Source organism: Aquarana catesbeiana, linkage group LG01 (genome assembly GCF_042186555.1).
Source record: "Aquarana catesbeiana isolate 2022-GZ linkage group LG01, ASM4218655v1, whole genome shotgun sequence".
Classification (NCBI taxonomy): Eukaryota; Metazoa; Chordata; class Amphibia; order Anura; family Ranidae; genus Aquarana; species Aquarana catesbeiana.
In genome coordinates this window covers 334,207,235-334,227,271 of record NC_133324.1, presented here as the reverse complement: position 1 = coordinate 334,227,271, position 20,037 = coordinate 334,207,235, and the positions used below count along the sequence as shown (strand labels likewise).

General features: G+C 46.3%; 1 protein-coding gene across 1 annotated transcript in view; it reads right to left on the bottom strand.

The window, feature by feature from the left end:
• RAB2B (RAB2B, member RAS oncogene family) overlaps positions 1–20,037 on the bottom strand; it is a 51,263-nt gene that overhangs the window by 15,256 nt on the left and 15,970 nt on the right. Inside the window, exons 3-4 of the mRNA XM_073631558.1 lie at positions 7,496–7,563; positions 3,348–3,430 (exon numbers count right to left, since the gene is read on the bottom strand). Of these exons, the coding sequence (XP_073487659.1) occupies positions 3,348–3,430; positions 7,496–7,563 (151 nt within the window). The remainder of the gene's footprint in view (positions 1–3,347; positions 3,431–7,495; positions 7,564–20,037) is intronic.

The following is a 20,037-nucleotide window of genomic DNA, read 5'->3' as shown; positions in this document are numbered from 1 at the left end:
TTGGTCTTTGCCTAGAAGCAAGCATAGTAAACAAAGTCCCCGTGAGGCAGATGGTCAAAGACTGCCTGAAGGTAGGCAGTTTTGTAGAGAGGTTAAGACAGAGATAACGCTAGAGTATTCTGGCTTACCTTGGAGCTGTCCTGGCTCGCAGGATCTGCAGGGCAGGGTGGAGAAGCGTCAGACATGATCAGCCACCAGGATCCTCTGCTTAGAGGGCCTTTTTAACTGCTTCCTGCATAAGCTCCGGCCCCGCCCCCAGCTGACCCCGTGCAGGTTGGTGGACACACCTGCACATGCCGCTGCCTTTTGGTATACTCCTCCATGGTACTGATAGGAAGGGACCTGTATCAAAGGTTAATTTGTAACCTAAGTGTATGTATTTGCCTTTTCTTTTTTTCTTTTTTTTAAATGCCCGCCCCCGGAAGTCCTAAGTGTTCCGCTCTATCTCCTCCAGGAGATAGGCTACAGGAAAATGGCCTCCACCCGGAAACGGAACCGCCTCTGCTCCGGCACCATTTTGGCACACCCACAGAGCCTCCATGGAGAGGCCTGCATGGCAACGTGCCAAGGACGCCACTGCGCCGCACGGAGAGCGGGCAGCCGGCCGGACCAGCCGCATCGCTCGGGGGGGTATCGGCCGCGGCCACCTGGGGACCAGATAGAAGGTAAAAATAACTTACCCGATCGGTGTGCTGTGGCGGCGGCGGCGGGGGGGCAGCCACCCGTACATATGCTGATGTATCCCCCTGGCGGCCTCACAGTGACAGCTGCCAGAGAAGCTGCTTTCATGGAAAGCATATGAAAGAGATGGTCAGACCTGCTAAAAAACAGAATAGCAGGCCCTAGAGCAGCGGCATGGGGGGGGATGACAGAGTCCTCCTGCAGCCTGGGGGGGATGATTGCAGACCCCTCAGTAGGGGCGAAATCTCAGGCTTGAGCAAGGTTGCTCAGTGCTGCTCCTGCTCGCCCTCCCAAGGCCCGCTGGGCTGTATGGGATGCTGGCAGGGGGTCTCCTGCAACAAGCACAGAGACATAGTGAAAATAACAAACATTCTTTGCAGCTCCTGTGGGTCCGGAGGAAACACAAAACAACTGAGGCACGCAGGTAAGACTGTGAAATTTATAATGGTGGACTAATGTGTTTCCTGTTTTAGGGAAGAGGAGCCTATCTCTCGGATGCTGCCCTGGAAGACGATTCGAGAAAAAACATGTAACTTGCACCATGGCAAAATGTCTCATAAGCTACTTTTCCACGTGTAGTGAAGCCCATTGAAAGCAACAGGCTCTCCCTATGTGTGTCACTGGAAAAATGAGCCAAAAACTGTGCACTTCCACTACTCAAGGTATGAATGGGGCCTGGAAGTGAAATTATTGCGTTTACACAAAAACAATGAGGCTCCATTCACATCTCTGTGTTTCCAAACGCACGGCAAACTACACAGAAAATGTGCGCTTTGCCATGCGCTTCAGAAACGCTGCAAATGTGCATAGTGCTTGTGTTGTCATTATATGTTAAAGGCACACCAAGTGCTGCAAAGGAGTTCTGGAGCTTCTCTGGGGCATTTGTCGTAGAGTAGAGCAGCCCATTCAAGTGAATAGCCTGGCCCATGCGTGACGAAAGAAAATGTTCCAGAATACCCAAAACAAAGGCAAGCGGGAATATTAGTTTTCACAACGTGGAGATGGGAACGGGGTCTGAGTGTGTCTCTGTCCACTGCCTATGTTCTTGTATGAAGATGGCCAGACACTATGCAATCTGATTGTACAATTTCCTTTAGATTTACCAAAACTATAGAATAGAGGACACATCTGAACAATCCATTCAATTTGTATTAAATCAGGCAGGCCCTTGTACTACATAGCTGATGGGAGATCCAATAGGAGATTGTATAGGAAGTGGGTGGAAGGTAGTATTGTAATGAGGGAGGTGTGGTGAACATGCCCTATTACACCCTCTTCTGCGATGCAATAAGGAACTGAAAGCTTCTGGGAGATGATCTAACAGGAAGTGAAATCTGAGCAAGTGATGGAATCTGCAAATCCTTTTAAAAATATTTAAAAAAAACAAATAAACTGACAAGATTTGAAATCCTCTGTGGATAAGGTAAATGAGAGAAAAGCACATTGGGACGGCTGGGCCAGAATTGGCATTGGAAAACAGTATTAATTACGAAAATTGAAATTCTGCCCGAAAAGGTGAAGTTATCCTTTAAATCCACCATACAATACAAGGTGCTTCCAGATATGATAACAGTCAAGTGCAAACATTATCCGAAAACAGAGAGGGACATCATCAACCCTATGTAAATTCTGACACAATCAGGCACAGTGCTAATAAAATGGCTGCTGGGCAACAAAATGATTTTGGAGCATGGGACCAACTGGAAAATCACAACATCAAAATTCTATTTCCAGTCACAGATGAATTAAGGACTTTTCTCATATTCAGTGATCAAAGTAACTGACAGCCGCACTCAAAATGATAATCACCTTTATTGATAAAAACAAAAGTACATGCCACAGCAAGAAGTACAGGAAAGCTGACGCGTTTCACACTATAGTTAGTGCTTAATCATAGCTATGATTAAGCACTAACTATAGTGTGAAACGCATCAGCTTTCCTGTACTTCTTGCTGTGGCATGTACTTGTTTTTATCAATAAAGGCGATTATCATTTTGAGTGCGGCTACCCAGGACTTTTCTCATATTCATCGTTACTAGCATTGCGGGCAACTTAGGCTTCCAGTTTGGAGGAGAGGTTCCCGATTGACCTCCTTAGAGCGGTGATTTTTCTTTCTTACTTTTATCACTACAAGAACAATATGGCAAGAGCCAATTCACACTGGTCAGGTTCATTGCAGTATGGTATAGCACATTTACATGCCATTTGAATGGGAAGCTCAAAAGCACAACGATTAAACATTTTTATGTGCTGCATTTTTTAAAACGCAATGCACAATAGTGTGTTTACTGCAGGTTGCACTAGAAGTGCATTGGGGAGTTTTCAAAATGAATGGCACCGCAACACACATCGTGCACTACCACACTGCAGTGGTGTGAATAGGCCCCAAAGACTAATGTAATTTATAGAGTACACATACAGGGGGAGATTTACTAAACTTGGAGCACCCAGAATCTGGTGCAGCTAAGAATGGTAGCCAATCTGCATCCAACTTCTGCTTGTTCAATTAAGCTTTGATAATAAAACCTGGAAGCTGATTGGTTTCCATGCAGAGCAGCACCAGATTTTGCACTCTCTAGCTTTAGTAAATGTCCCCTACAGAATACGATCCAGAACAGAGAACTGTGCCAGTGTTACAAATACCGCTTCTGTCATTTTCTCTTACCTAGTGATATCATATACAAGGAGAGCTCCTGCAGCACCTCTGTAATATGACCTGGTTATAGAACGGAAACTCTCCTGTCCAGCCTGGGTAGAAAAAAAGGAAGATGGAATATATAACATTAACCAACCACAAGGTATAGATGAAATGGCATATGCAGCATATTACAATAAAAGAAATACAACGCATCAGATACCCAGTAAATCCAAATGTTACAGCCTCTTCTATGAAAATAAGAATATGGGAGCCATTCTAAACACTAAGATCTGCGTCTGTCATTCTGATCCTGGCTGCACTAACTAGAAAGCTGCTGACCTTCAACATACATGAAGATAGGAGTTCACACTTTAGTGGCCGCATGCTTGTTCCAGGACAAGAACTCACTAAATGGACCCAAAAGTGAGCATATTTGATTAAAAAACAATCACCTCTGTGACCTGTTCTTATATCTACTGCATTAGTGAAATTCCATTCATAACATTTGCATTTTAGATGCAGTAGAGAAGTGTTGGATTCTGTCAGATTTCTCATCCCTTGTGTCCCTGTGTAGGATACATCCACTGACTTCCTATTTTGATGAACACATGGGGTCAATTCACAGAGAGAGCGAGAGAAATACCACATGAATCTTTGCCTTAAAATAACTTAAACAGCATTTATTAAAAAAAAAAAAAAAAAAAAAAAAAAAAGTGATGTAACAAATACAATAAATATTTAGGTTTTGTGATATTTAGCACCTGAATCTAGTGTTTTTTTCACATTTTTTTCACAGGCTAAGGCTCGGTTTACACTACTGCAAGATGAAAATTGCACATCTTATGGTGTAATTTTGCCAGGCGACCTCCTGGGGATTTGCTTGCGACCCGATGTGCCTTGAGTACTCCTTTGATGCAACTTTAGCTGGCCTTACACCATACAATTTTCTTATTCAATTTTCTTTAGATTTACCTTCAACTATGTAGTGCAAGGGCCTGCCTGATTGCATACAAAATTAAAGTGTTTAGGTTTAACCTCATAGTATATGGTTTTGGTAAATCTAAAGGAAAGTTGTACAAGAAAATTGTATAATGTATGGCCAGCCTTAGTCTTGTGAAGGTATGCAGAGACAGCATACAAGAAGATGCCATGCACTGCTTGGGTAATCTTCCTGTAATATCGGATCCAAATTACATCAATATAGAGGAGGATCCAACTTGGAAGTGGCTTCCATTAAAGTCTATGGGCACGGATAGAAGTCACCTTGAAGTAGTACAGGAACATTTTCTCGGACTTCACACGCGATGACGTCAGCGCCATACCGACGCGCGTTTTGTCATATGACGTTGTCTGGGGCCCCAGACGTCATTATATGACGAAACGCGCATCGGGAGGAGCTGACGTGCTGACATCATCGCGTGTGAAGTCCGAGTGGACGGGCGTTCATATTAGCCGGCCGGCTGCTATGTGTGTGTTTTTACTTCTCGAAAATTGTAAGTGTTATTCTACTTTGTAATAAACGGTGATCCACCAGTATTATGCTAGGGTGAGTTTTTCTATTCTGGGGAACAACTGGACGGCATTTGGAGTTAACTTCATACCTGGACCCGGGAATCGGGGGATCCGGGCTGAGTGTTGAATTCATCTCTAGGATCTTGCTGGCAATGGTTTTTTCCATCTTTGGATAAAGGCCCTAGCCGGGTAATAGGCTGCAGGCTCATACAGCTTGCCTTGTGGTAAGCGCGCATTTTGTGTGGTGCTTCACTTTTGGTTTCGGTGGAAGATTTATATACCGTATTTATCGGCGTATAACATGCACTTTTTTCCCCTTTAAATCAGGGGAAAATCGCGGGTGCGTGTTATACGCCGATCCCCCGCTGACTGGTCTTCAAAATCGCCGTCCGCGATTTGAAAATGGCACCGCCGGCGCCGAAATACACAGAGCCGGTCCTCGGCTCTTCTCGGCCACTTTCGGCTTCACCCGAGCGCCGCCCGAACCTAGCTGAGTTTACTCGGCTAGGTTCGGATAGCTCCGCTCACAGTCACGCCCATCCCGGGCGGGACTACGAGTGGAGCCGAAAGTGAACGAGAGCCGCCGGCTCTGTGTATTTTGGCGCCGCCGGCGCCATTTTCAAACTGCAGTGACAATGAAAAGTCACTGCAGTTTAACTGCAGCCTGAGCAAGGCATCACATGGACACTGATAAGGCTGCTGACTGCAAGGCTGCAAATGACACCAAGGCTGCTGACTGCAAGGCTGCAAATGACACCAAGGCTGCTGACTGCAAGGCTGCAAATGACACCAAGGCTGCTGACTGCAAGGCTGCAAATGACACCAAGGCTGCTGACTGCAAGGCTGCAAATGACACCAAGGCTGCTGACTGCAAGGCTGCAAATGACACCAAGGCTGCTGACTGCAAGGCTGCAAATGACACCAAGGCTGCTGACTGCAAGGCTGCAAATGACACCAAGGCTGCTGACTGCAAGGCTGCAAATGACACCAAGGCTGCTGACTGCAAGGCTGCAAATGACACCAAGGCTGCTGACTGCAAGGCTGCAAATGACACCAAGGCTGCTGACTGCAAGGCTGCAAATGACACCAAGGCTGCTGACTGCAAGGCTGCAAATGACACCAAGGCTGCTGACTGCAAGGCTGCAAATGACACCAAGGCTGCTGACTGCAAGGCTGCAAATGACACCAAGGCTGCTGACTGCAAGGCTGCAAATGACACCAAGGCTGCTGACTGCAAGGCTGCAAATGACACCAAGGCTGCTGACTGCAAGGCTGCAAATGACACCAAGGCTGCTGACTGCAAGGCTGCAAATGACACCAAGGCTGCTGACTGCAAATGACACCAAGGCTGCTGACTGCAAGGCTGCAAATGACACCAAGGCTGCTGACTGCAAGGCTGCAAATGACACCAAGGCTGCTGACTGCAAGGCTGCAAATGACACCAAGGCTGCTGACTGCAAGGCTGCAAATGACACCAAGGCTGCTGACTGCAAGGCTGCAAATGACACCAAGGCTGCTGACTGCAAGGCTGCAAATGACACCAAGGCTGCAAATGACACCAAGGCTGCAAATGACACCAAGGCTGCAAATGACACCAAGGCTGCAAATGACACCAAGGCTGCAAATGACACCAAGGCTGCAAATGGACGCTGTGCAAGGCTGCATTGATGGGCATTTAAATGTAAGTTTTTTTCCTTAAAACGTTTTTTTCCTTATAATTCCCTCCTAAACTTGGGGTGCGTGTTATACGCCGGCGCGTGTTATACGCCGATAAATATGGTAATTTCGTCACTCAAAATACCTATATCTACACTTGGTTTATGGACTTTGAGCACGTCTTGTTTCCTGCTAAGGACATTTTCAATTTTGATGTGCTAAAGATCCCTCCCCGGTCACCTTTTTACATCATGGTAACTCATGCAAATAGCGGAATAGAGGAACAAAACAGCCGACAGAAAGGGCACTTAGTGCTCTGGACTGAGATAATTACACATGTAGGGATATGCTTTGTTCATAGGTCTCAGGTTTACAACCACTTTAAAGTAAAAAGAAACCTTATGCCTTTAGAACCACTTGAAATTCTAACATTACTTATTCTATTGAAAACGTAAAGTGTATGTCATGGGAAAAAAAAAAAAAAATCTATTAAAATACACCTCTGCAATACATCCCCATTTATCAAAGCTTTATCCCCTCAAAGAACCTGCAAGTACAGAAAAATATTTTAGTCTGTCAGAAATGCATTCAGCATTGAATATTCTGCTGTGTGCTTACAGCAGATTGCCTATGCTGGATTTGTATCAATTGTCTTTTTGCTAAGCTAAAGAACAAGACAAGTCTGCATTTCTGAACGGATTAACAGGGAGACCATTCAAGAGGAAGTTTTAATCGACAAGGAGTTGTAAACCAAGCTTTGCAGTCTCTCTTTAGCTAACCCAAAGTGCTTTGGGAATCCACGGTCATGTATCATACATTATGGACGGTAACCTTACCTTTACACTGAAGGTAAGTAATGTCCCCTGTGCTTATGTTTTTTAGGTAAACTTAGGCTCTAAGACATCAGGAATTTAATTTTCCCATTTATACTTGAAATAAAGCATATGATCTTTTGAGATCTATGTTGTGCTTGAATCAAAAAAAAAAAAAAAAAAAAAAAATCTTACCGTGTCCCATATCTGCAGCTTTATAGGTTTCCCGTCTATATTTATCATTCTGGCACCAAATTCAACCCCTGAGAACAAAAAAAAAGATAAAAAAAGATAAGAAAAAAACATTCATAAGTTGAAAATGTTTTAGTTTGATTATTATATAGTTTATTTTCTCTTTAGGTTTCACTGATGTAATGGAAGCATGACTGTAAAAAACATGGAAAAAAATCTAGCATCTTTTTTACCCTATAAAAAAAACTTTTGTCGCTTCAGAGATGTGTGGTCAGTTACTCTGAGGTGAAGTTGGAATTTTACAGGATCCATAAAGGGAAGATCAGAATGGAAGATAGCAGAAAAAAAAAAAAAAAAAAAAAAAAAAGGGAAGGAAGGAGGCAGACATAACCCTAAAAATTAAAAAAAAAAATGTGTATAGGAATAATAAAATGTAACTCACTAGCTTGTGGATACCTAACAATCGCACCTATATCAGGTTGTTGGAGATCCTAAACCATGTGCAATAATAAAAGAGTTGGCCCTCCTTTGCAGATACAACAGCCTTCAGATTTTGGGAACGCTTTCCACAAGATGTTGGGAGTATGTCTGTTGGAATCCGTGGCCATTTAATCAAAAAAACGTTTGAGGTAAAATACTGACATTGTAAAAAACAGATGCGCCTCCCAGTAGCCGTTTCAATTTATCCCAAGGTGTCCAAGATCCAAGATGTCAGTGGCAGTTAGTTCCCTGCAAGCTGTATTGGTTGGGAGACACAGGCTCCCATCAATCCTTTCCCTTTCCTATGAAGTTCCGCACATTACACTCATTCACACTATCTCTTTGGCGCCCTCTGCTGGCCTTCTCTAAATTGGCAACACAATTCCATCCCCAGCCTAAATTCTTAACACATTACAGTTTGAACATGTACTGCAATATTGCACTGCTACATAAGCATAAGCAGGGGGCATCTACTAAGCTGCCGAAAAAGAAAAATATTAAAAAAGGCTTTTCTTATGTTTTTTTTTCTTGATATTTAATGTTTGTAATACAGTGGGTAAAATTATTATTTGAGCGCCTGCAGATTTTGTACCACTTTGCCCACTTACAAAGAAATGAAGGGTCTATAATTTTTATCATAGGTGCATTTTAAATGATAGAGACAGAACATCAACCAAAAATTCAGAAAAACACGATACAAATGTTATAAAATTGAGTTACAGTTCAGTGAGAAAAAAAAAAAAAAAAGAAGTATTTGATCCCCTACCAACCAACAATAATTCAGGCTCCCACAGACTGGCTACAGTATGTGCTCATGTGGTACACAGATTAGTCCTGTCAATTTAGCCACTTCCCGCCCGCCATATAGCAGTCATATTATCCTGACTGGGCATCATAACATCCAGCAGAATGAGCCGCGGGGGAGCGCAGCGATCGGTGGTGTGGCGTGTCGCTCTGACACACCGCATCTCCGATTTAGGTAACGAGCCTATGACGTAGGCTCTTTACCATGTGATGAGCTGTGTCCAATCACAACTCATCACATGGTAACCAGGAAATGCCGTTTATCAGCTTTTCCTCTACTCGTGCTGACAAGGTACGAGTAGAGGAGAAACGGTTGGCGGGTCTCCTGATATGGGGGGGGGGGGGGGGGCGATTGATCAGTGCAGACCCACCAGGGATGCCCACTAGAGCCCACCAGGGATGCCAATCTGTGCCCATCAGTAATGCCTGTCAGTGCCACCCAGTAGTGCCCATCAGTGCCACCTATGAGTGTCCATCAGTGCTGCTCATCAGTGCCGCCTATCAGTGCTGCATATAAGTGCCGCCTCATCAGTGAAGGAGAAAAAAAAACTTACTTAAATTTACAAAGTTTTATAAAAAGAAAAAAAATATTTTTTTCTAAATTTTCGTTTTTTTTTTTTTATTTGTAGCGCAAAAAAAAAAAAAAAAAAAAAACACCGAGTGGTGATCAAAACACCACCAAAAGAAAGCTCTATTTGTGGGAAAAACCAAGTTAGACTTACCGGTAACTTGTTTTCCAGAAGTCTTTCAGGACAGCACCTGAGAGATAGCGACTCCACCCACCGGAAACAGGAAACACCTTCTTCTTCCAAACTTTAAAGGGAGTCACAGCATAGTATATACAATACAATAGGGCGGGATGTTGCTGTCCTGAAAGACTTCTGGAAAACAAGTTACCGGTAAGTCTAACTTGGTTTTTCCCAAGGCGTCTTTCAGGACAGCACCTGAGAGGATAACAGAGACTTACCCTCTTAGGGCGGGACAACAGCTTGCAGGACCTTTCTGCCAAACGCCTGATCATTAGCAGATGTGAGGTCCAGCCTGTAATGTTTCACGAATGTGTGAAAACTCGACCAAGTTGCCGCCTTGCAGATTTGTTCAGGGGTGGCACCAGCTCTCTCTGCCCAAGTGGCCGCTAATGCTCTTGTTGAGTGTGCAGAAATTCCTGCTGGAGGAGACACACCTGCATGCGAATAAGCCTCTGAAATGGCTAGCTTCAGCCACCTTGCTAAAGAGATTTTAGAAGCCTGGCAACCTTTCCTGTTGCCTGAAAATAGCACAAACAGAGAATCTGAACGTCTAAAGAGCTTTGTCCTTTCCAAGTAACATAACAAAACTCTTCTAACATCCAACATGTGAAAACAAGTCTCCTCCTCCCCTACTGGGTTGGGGCAGAAGGTCGGAAGTACAATGTCCTGAACGCGATTTTGTACTGAAGCTACCTTTGGTAAGAATTTCTGATCTGTTCTAAGTATAACCCTATCTGGGAAGATAGATAAATAGGGTTCCTTAACTGATAAAGCATTAAGCTCACTGATCCTGCGTGCAGAGACCATGGCAATCAGAAACACAGACTTAAAAGTGAGATATCTGAGTGGCGCTTCTTCCAAAGGTTCAAAGGGACTCCTTGTTAGAGCCTGGAGGACTATCGACAGATCCCATTTGGGAAACAACTTAAGTGGTGCTGGTCTGGATCTCGTAAGGGATCTGAAAAATCTGGTTACCAACGGATCTGAGGCCACAGATCTTTCTAGGAACACTGCTAGCGCAGCCACCTGTACCTTCAGGGTACTAACTGCTAGTCCCTTGTCAGCACCAACCTGTAAAAATTCCAGAATGGTAACAAGACTCCCTGGGTCCTGGTCAGATGAATTACACCATGTATTGTAAACCTTCCAGACCTTGGAATAGATATTTCTAGTCACCCTTTTCCTACTGGATAATAGCGTTGAGATTAACCGGTTGGAAAAACCTTTGCTCCTTAAGAGCTGCTCTTCAGATACCAGGCTGTGAGCGCCAAAGTGGCTACCTCTGGGTGATTTACTGGTCCCTGAAATAGTAAATCGTGCCTGAGGGGCAGATGCCAATAAGGCCTGACCGCCATTTTCAGAACGGTTGAAAACCAAGCCCTTCTTGGCCAAAAAGGCGTGATTAGGACAACCGGTACCGTTTCCCTTTGAATTTTTCTTAATACTAAGGGAATTAACTGGAATGGGGGGAAAGCGTAGCAGAGATGGAATCTCCATGGATACGCCAAGGCATCTGTTCCTAGTGACCCGTCGTGATTGCTTAGGGAAAAAAATTGCGGAACCAAGGCATTCTCCTTTGAGGCGAACAGGTCCACCCTTGGCAGCCCCCACTTCTCGACAATCATGGCGAAAACCTCTGGGTTCAGCGACCATTCTGCTTCCCGAATGGGGTTTCTGCTCAGGAAATCCGCTACCCCGTTCAGGGATCCCTTTAGATGGACTGCTGATAAAGACAGCAAGTGTCCTTCTGCCCAACGGAGAATGCTCATGGCTAGTACTTGCAGCGATTTGCTCCTTGTACCTCCCTGCCTGTTTATGTAAGCCACGGCCGTGGCATTGTCTGTTAGTATTTGAACATGCTGGGCCCGAAGCCCCTGAGCAAATGACTTCAGAGCCAAGTCGATCGCCTTGAGCTCTCTCCAGTTTGAGGACTTGGTCGCCTCTTTCCTGGACCAGTTTCCCTGAGTGAAACCCTTTTCTAGGTGGGCTCCCCAACCCCAGGAACTGGCATCGGTTGTCAGCCTTTTTTCGATTGGAAAGGCCCAGACTAACCCCTCCGATAGGATATCCTGCCTTTTCCACCACCATAGTGACCTCTTCACTTGGGTTGGAACTCTTACCTCTGAGTCTAGGGATTCCAAATTGTGATCCCAAGATCTCAGAAGAAAAGCCTGCAGATGTCTGAAGTGTAGTCTTGCCCACTGAACAGCTGGCATTGACGAAGTCAGAACACCCAGGGCTGACATGACCAATCTTACCGTCAGCTGCTGGTTGGTCTGCAAAAAAGACACTGTATCCTGGATTTTTCCTTTCTTCTCTGAAGGAAGAAAAATTTTTTGGCTTACCGAATTTATTATATACCCTAGAAACCGAATCTCCTGAGATGGTTCCAGGGAAGATTTTTGGAGATTTAGGATCCAACCTAGAGACTCCAGATGGCTGCATGCTCTGCTTAAATTGCTCCTCAATTCCTCTCTTGAGGGGGCGAAAAATAGCAGATCGTCTAAGTAAGGAATTACTGCGATTCCCTGAAGACGCAGCGGAGCTAGGGCCTCTGCCATTACTTTGGTAAAAATTCGGGGTGCGAATGATAGCCCGAAGGGTAGGGCTCTGAATTGCAGATGCTGAATTCTGCCTTCCAACCTTACCGCCAACCTGAGAAACCTCTGGGACTGGGATGAGATTGGAATATGCAGGTATGCATCCTTTAGATCCACTGACGCCATGAAACAACCTGGAGTCAGAAGATTTCTGGTGGTGAGTCCATCTTGAACCTTCTGTATTTGATGGCTCTGTTTAGTGGCTTTAAATTTAGAATTAAACGAAATCTTCCTGTTGGTTTTTTTACCAGGAAGACATGTGAATAGAAGCCCTCGTGCCATTCCTCTGGTGGCACTGGGATTACTACACCCTGTTGCATCAGTTCCTCCAGAGAGGATTTCATGGCCAGGGCCCTTATTGAATCTCGAGGAGCATTTGTTACCAGAAACCTTCTTGGGGGGCTTCTGGAAAACTCGAGAGTATAACCCTGCGAGAGAGTGGTCAGAATAAACTGATTTGTAGTTATCACTGACCACTGCGGAAGAAACTCTCGTAATCTTCCGCCGACCCGCAGAGATGAGTCATTGCGAGTTTTCGGCCTGTGAAGGAGGACGGAAGAGAATTCCGCCTTTGCCCTTCGCCTTTTGCGCGGACCAATTTTTTCTCCTGCCCTGAAACTTATTTTCCTGCTGTTGCTGTTGAGTTTTTTGAGGTCGAAAACAGAGTTAGGTACCTGGTAACTCTTTTTCTAAGAAGTCTTCCAGGGCAGCATCCGAGAGATAGGCTCCTCCTCCCTAAAACAGGAAACACATTAGTCCACCATTATAAATTTCACACTCTTACCTGTGTGCCTCAGTTATGTTAAAGCACCGAAGGAATTCCCTGTAAGCTGCAAGCTCCCCCTCTGTACCTGGTTTTTGTTGTTTCAAGGGTGGGAACTAGTGCTGCCCTGGAAGACTTCTTAGAAAAAGAGTTACCAGGTACCTAACTCTGTTTTCTCGAATCGTCTTCCAGGGCAGCATCCGAGAGGATATATCAAGCAATACTTACTAGGGTGGGGTTAGAGACTGGAGCACTTTACGACCAAATGCTTGGTCTTGGTCAGACAGCTGGTCTATGCGGTAGTGCTTAGCGAAAGTACTGAAGCTCGACCATGTCGCTGCCCTGCAGATCTGCTCCGGAGTTGCCCCTGCTTTCTCTGCGGCCGAGGTTGCCCAGGCTCTAGTTGAGTGCGCTCTGATTTCACTAGGTGGAGTGAGATTCTGTGCCTTATAGGTAATCTGTATGGCCATCCTTATCCATCTGCTGATGGTGCTTTTTGAAGCTTGTTTCCCTCTGTTGATTCCTGCATAGAGGATGAAGAGGGAGGTCGTTCTACGCCATTCTTTTGTTCTTTCGAGATACGCTATGAGCGTGTTCCTTACATCAAGTTTGCTGTAAATGTTTCTTTTCCTACTATCCATGGTTGTTGGAAGTGAGGGTATGACGATGTTTTGGGTTCTGTGAAATGTAGAAGAGACCTTGGGTAGAAAGGCCGGATCTGGAGAGAGAATTATCTTGTCCAGATGTATTAGACAGTATGGTTCTATTGAAGATAGAGCTTGGATCTCACTCACTCTTCTGGCGGATACTAAGGCCAGAAGGAGCGCAGTTTTTAACGTGAGGTTTTTGTCTGAGCTGTCCTCGATAGGTTCAAACGGAGGGGAAAGAAAGCCCTTAAGTACTGTGCCCATGTCCCAGGTGGGAGTTTTGTACAATTTGGCTGGTTTGGATCTTTTAAGAGCTATGAGGAATCGTCTTATCAGCGGGTCTTCCGCTAGTCTAGTATCCATGACCGAGGAAAGTGCTGCAACCTGTACTTTCAGGGTACTTGGTGATATGTTTTTGTCTGCACCATCTTGTAGGAAGTCCAAAACTATTGGAATTATCCCACCGTTGGAGATTGGTCTGTCTTCGTACCAAGAAGCAAATTTTTTCCTTATTTTCTCATAGATGGCTCTCGTTACCGGCTTTCTGCTGTTTAAGATGGTGTTGATTACTCTGTCTGACAGGCCTTTGTTCTGGAGTTTTACCCTCTCAGTAACCAAGCCGAGAGCTTCAAGATTTTGTGGTTCGGATGGTTGACTGGGCCTTGTGACAGTAGATCCGGGCGGTCCGTCAGTGTCAGCTGAGGTTGTATGCTGAGATTTTTTAAATGACTGAACCATGCTCTCTGGGGCCAGTGTGGTGCTATTAGTATCACTGTTGTTTTCTCTGCCTTGATTTTTTGGATTACTTTTGGGATTATGGCAGTTGGAGGGAATGCATAGCACAGATGCCATTTCCAGTTTTGGTTGAAAGCATCCACCCCGCTGTTGCCATCTGTAGGGTCCAGGGAGAAAAATATCGGAGATTTTGCGTTCGCCCTGGAAGCAAATAGGTCTACTTCGGGTATTCCCCACTTCTGGGTGATTTGAGTGAAGGTTGTTTGGTTTAGCGACCATTCCGTGTGTTTTATCGTTTTCCGGCTCAGGAAATCTGCCACTGTATTGTCTGTTCCTTTTAGATGAATACCGGATATCGATCTTATGTTCACTTCTGTCCACAGTAGGATAGATTGTGTCAGTCTCATCAGTTTTTGGGATTTTGTGCCCCCTTGTCTGTTTAGGTATGCGACTGTCGCTGCGTTGTCTGATTGTATCTTTACATCCTTCCCCTGTAATGCTGGCTTGAAGGTTTTTAGCGCTTCCCCCACAGCTTTCAGCTCTCTCAAGTTTGAGGAGGCTTGTGCCCATTTGGGTGTCCATTTCCCTTGCGAGAACCGCCCTTCCATGTGGGCTCCCCATCCTAGGGCGCTTGCATCGGTGGTGATGCTGACTGGATTGACTTGAGCCCATCTGCGCCCCTCGATGACCCGAAGTGGGTTGAGCCACCAGTAGAGTGTTTGTTTGACTGTGGCGGGGACGGGAATGGATTTTTCTAGGGATGCTTGCCTGCCATCCCATTGGGACAGAATGTAGTTCTGTAAGGGTCGCATGTGAATTTGTGCCCAGGTGATGGCTGGAATGGAAGACGTCATCAGTCCTAGTACGGACATTCCGTGCCTGATCGTTGTGGAATGGTTCCTTAGCAGGGACGTAATTGCTTGTGTCATTTTTACGTCTTTTTCCTTTGTTAGGAAAATTTTTGACAGTCTGGAGTCCAGCACGTATCCCAGGTACACTACTCTCTGGCTTGGGATCATTTGCGATTTCTCTGCGTTTATTAACCATCCCAGGTTTTGCAGATAGATCATACTCTTGCGCAGGTTGTTTTCTAGGATTGCTGCTGAGTCCGCAAAGAACAGGAGGTCGTCTAAGTATGGTATTATTCCAATACCCTCCTGTCTTAGACCTTTTAGCGCTTCCGCCATTATTTTTGAGAATATTCTTGGAGCTGAGGAGATTCCGAAGGGGAGAGCTGTGTACTGTAGGTGCAGCGTAGCTGCTGGCCCCTGGATTGCGAACCTTAGAAACTTTTGGTGATCCTTCCTTATGGGGACATGTAGGTAGGCATCCTGTAAGTCTAGTGTTGCCATGAATGTCTCCTGCGGTAGGATGTTCCTAATTGAATAGATAGATTCCATTCTGAATCTCTTGTATCTTATTCCTCGGTTGAGTGGTTTGAGGTTTAGTATCAGCCTTAGTTTGCCTGATGGTTTTCTTTTTGCGAAGATGTGTGAGTAGAAGCCCTTTTGTTCCTCCTCTTGGGGAACGTGACAAATCACCTTCTGATCTAATAGTTTCTGTAGGGATTCTAGAAACACCTTTGCTTGATTGCTGTCCTTGGGTAGCATGGTCGCTAAGTATTTGGTTGGGGGGCGGTTGGAGAATTCTATTGCGTAACCGTCCGCTATGGTGCGCAGTATGAATTTTTTTTTTTTTTTTCTGTTATCTCCTCCCATTGGTGGGAGAAAGCCGCCAATCTGCCCCCCACCTGAAGGCAGTCATTGTTTTTTGTTCTTTTGGGTATTAGGCTTGAGGATGAATTCACCTTTGCCTTTCTTGTTTTGTTGACCCCAGTGCTTTTTTGCCCCTGGCTTATTGAATTTCTTGAAATGCCGAAAGGGCGCCTTCCCTTGTCTCTTCTTGGTTTGAGGGAACCCCTTATTTTTTGCTGCAGTCCTATCCAGGACTGTTTCTAGTTCGGGACCAAACAGTAGGTCTCCAGTGAATGGTATGCCACATAAACGGTTCTTGGAAGGTGCATCCCCCCCCCAGGATTTTAACCACAGGGCTCTGCGGGACGAGTTTAGTAGTGCCGTGGTCCTAGAGGATATTCTGACAGTTTCTGCTGAAGCATCTGCCAAGAAAGCTGCCGCTCTAGTTAGTGTGGGGATGGTTTTAATTAGTTCCTCCCTGGGTGTGTCGTTCTCCAATAGATCTTGCAGCTGGGTTAGCCAGATTAGCAAGGTTCGGGCTGTGCAGGTGGAAGCAATAGCCGGATTTAGGTTTGCCGCCCCTGCTTCCCATTCCCTTCCTCCTCTGAGTCTGAACAGATACCGTCTTCTGATTCAGATTGTTCAGATTCATCTGAATCCACCTCTTGTTCTGCCTGTACCTTGTTCTCCCTTGGAATGTGTGTTCCGCTGGTAGATGGGATACTGGCCTGAGCGACACTTGCTGGCGTTTCTAATTTCTCTATAGCTGAGCGTAGTGGTGCCATGGTGCTCTGAATTTCTTTCTTAAAAGAATTGAGCAGGTCTTTCAAAAATCCCTGTGATTCTTTTGCCACCATTTTGTCTAAGCATTTCTGACACAGGGGCTTTTTCCAATCTGGGGAAAGCCTGTGGCTGCATGAGGCACATGTTTTGCCTTTAGCCTTCCTTTCCTCAGGGGTCTTTGCCTGCAAGCGAGCATAGAGAACAAAAAAACCCCGTGAGTTTAGGTGGTCAAAGGAACTGCCTGTAGATAGGCAGTAAAGAGGTTAAGACAGAGATAATTCAAGAATATTCTGGCTTACCTTGGAGCTGTCCTGATTTGCAGGATCTGCAGGGCAGGGTGGGGAAGCGTCAGACATGATCAGCCACCAGGATCCTCTGCTTAGAGGCCTTTTTATCTGCTTCCTGCATAAGCTCCGGCCCCGCCCCCGGCTGACCCCGTGCAGGTTGGTGGACACACCTGCACATGCCGCTGTATTGTAGAGTAACTGTGCTGGTAGTGAAGGGTAGCATTGAACAAATTTGCTATTTGTATTCTGTTTTCTCTCTCTTTTTTTTTTTTTTTTTTTAAAACTTCCCGCCCCTAGGTGTCCCTGCTCTATCTCCGCAGTAGATAGACTACGGGAAAATGGCCGCCAACCCGGAAGCGGAACTTCCTCGGCGCCATCTTGGTACACCCCCGACTTCCTGTAGCGGCCTGTGGCGGTGAGGACGCTGCTGCGCCGCCCGGAGAGCGGTGGATTCGTTTGGGGGGACAGCCGCAGCCACCAGGGACCTAATTTAGAAGGTGCAAAACCCTCCCTGCTAGACCCTCTGCTGCTGAGGTTTTCGGCAGCGGTCGTCGGCGGCGGCGGGGGGGGGGGGGGCGCCCATCTATGCATGTATCCATCCCCCCTGGCGGGCTCCAGATTCTGCGGAAAGCCAGAGGGGGGTGCTTGCGGAAGCATACACAGGCCTAACAGCGGCATGGGGTGGGGATGACAGAGTCCTCCTGCAGCCTGGGGGGGATGATTGCAGACCCCTCAGTAGGGGCGAAATCTCAGGCTTTGAGCAATGTTGCCCAGTGCTGCGCCTGCTCGCCCTCCCAAAGCCCCTTGGGCTGTATGGGATGCTGGCAGGGGGTCTCCTGCAACAAGCACAGAGACAGGTGAAAATAAAATAACAAACGTTCTTGCAGCTCCTGTGGGTCCGGAGGAAACACAAACAACTGAGGCACACAGGTAAGAGTGTGAAATTTATAATGGTGGACTAATGTGTTTCCTGTTTTAGGGAGGAGGAGCCTATCTCTCGGATGCTGCCCTGGAAGACGATTCGAGAAAAAGACGTTTTGGGGTCTGCTTTTTCTTTTTGACCGGAAAGGACTTCTTCTTATCGGCAGTTCTGTCTAGGATATTATCTAGATCAGGGCCAAAAAGAAGGTCACCTGAAAAGGGAATACCACAAAGTTTACTCTTTGAAGCTGTATCACCTGGCCAGGTTTTTAGCCATAAAGCTCTTCTCGCAGCATTTGCTAAAGCTGCAGACCTAGCTGACATTTTGATAGCTTCAGCCGAAGCATCAGCAATATAAGCAACCGCAGAAATCAGGGTAGGAAAGGAATCTAAGATCTCCTGCTTGGGGGAATCTGCCACTATATGAGATCTAAGTTGGTTCACCCAGTATTCCAGATTCCTGGCTACACAGGTTGTGGCCATTGCTGGTTTTAAATTGCTCATGATTGATTGCCATGATCTCTTGAGCAAAAGATCCATGCGTTTGTCCATTGGATCCCTTAGAACACCCATGTCTTCAAAAGACAGGTCTGTGGATCTTGAGACCTGTGAAAAGGCCGCATCCAACCTGGGCACCTTATTCCACACCGCAGAAGGGTCCTCCTCAAAAGGGAAGCGCCTTTTGTGGGCTCTGGAAAAAAAGGGCTTTTTCTCTGGATCTTGCCATTCTTTAGTAATGGCGTCAGAAATGACCGAATGAACCGGAAATGTTCGCCCCTTAGGCTCATTTAACCCTGCATACATGCGGTCATGATGAGATAACTCCTTCTTTTCCTCACTTAAGCCAAGTGTAACATGGATAGCCTTAAGGAGTCCGTCTACCTCCTCTAGGGAAAGCTTAAATTTGGAAGGAGCCACCTCCGCATCCTCACCCTCCTCCTCCGAATCTTTAACGGAAGGAGTAGGGGACTGCTCTTCCCTGATAGAGGGGCCTTCAGGTAAAGCTTCTACCATGGGGAAAGAAACAGAACCCTGGGAAGCCTCAGAAGTGGATGGCTGACTAGCAGCTGGATTAACTAAAGAGTCACGAAAAGTCTGAATCGTGGCGTATAGTTCCTTCTTTACAGAGGCAACCAGATCATCACAAACCGAAGCTGATTCCTCCTTAACTAAAGAAGTCATGCATGTACTGCATAAGACTTTTTTCCAATTTTCTCCCATTTTGGCCCTGCAAGAAGGACATCTCTTTTTTGGGTCAGAGCTTTTAGCCTGTGAGAGAAAAAACAAAAAAGGGAAAAAACCAGGGGACCTTTTAGTGAGACCCGGTCTCAGCTACACAAGAATCACCCACAGGTGCACTAAGAAGAAACCAGTCAGCCTCTAGTGCCCAGACAGGCCCCTTGCCACTAGGGGGTAAGAAAAAAGAAAATAGACCAAACCCAGGAAAAGGAAGAAAGGCAGACTTAAACTGCTGCTCCTACCTGAGCTTTACTGGCGCCTGTGCCTGTCCCCACCGCTGCAGACGCTGAGTCCTCCATCTCTGCTATGCAGCTCCTCACTTGTGGCTTCATATGCCGCTTCTGGACTCCCATAGTGCATCTGCACCGGACCGGAAGCGGAAGTAGGCGCCAGTACCTGTCCTCCCTCCTCCCCCCTTGCATCCACGCCGGAAATGACGCTTCTGCTGACCCAGTGACCCGCCTTGTCACTTCCGCCGCGCCTGCCGGCCAAAAAACATGGCGGCGGCGCACCGCCGCTCCTACGACCGCGCGGATCACCGGGTCTACGGCTCTCACCGAGCACCAGGAGGGGAAGAGGAGCCCGATTGCTACCGCTGCAAAGGCTTGGGTAGGCCGGGGAGGACAGCGGGTCTCCTAAAGGAGGAAAAAAAAGAATAGGAAGCCCTGTCTCCCAGGAGCATCTGAGAGACCTTGACTCCCCTTCAAAAAGATGTTCCCTCTGGGCCGGAGGAAACACAAAAACTGAGGTATGGTAGGGAGGCGCCTCCCTTTAAAGTTTGGAGGAAGAAGGTGTTTCCTGTTTCCGGTGGGTGGAGTCGCTATCTCTCAGGTGCTGTCCTGA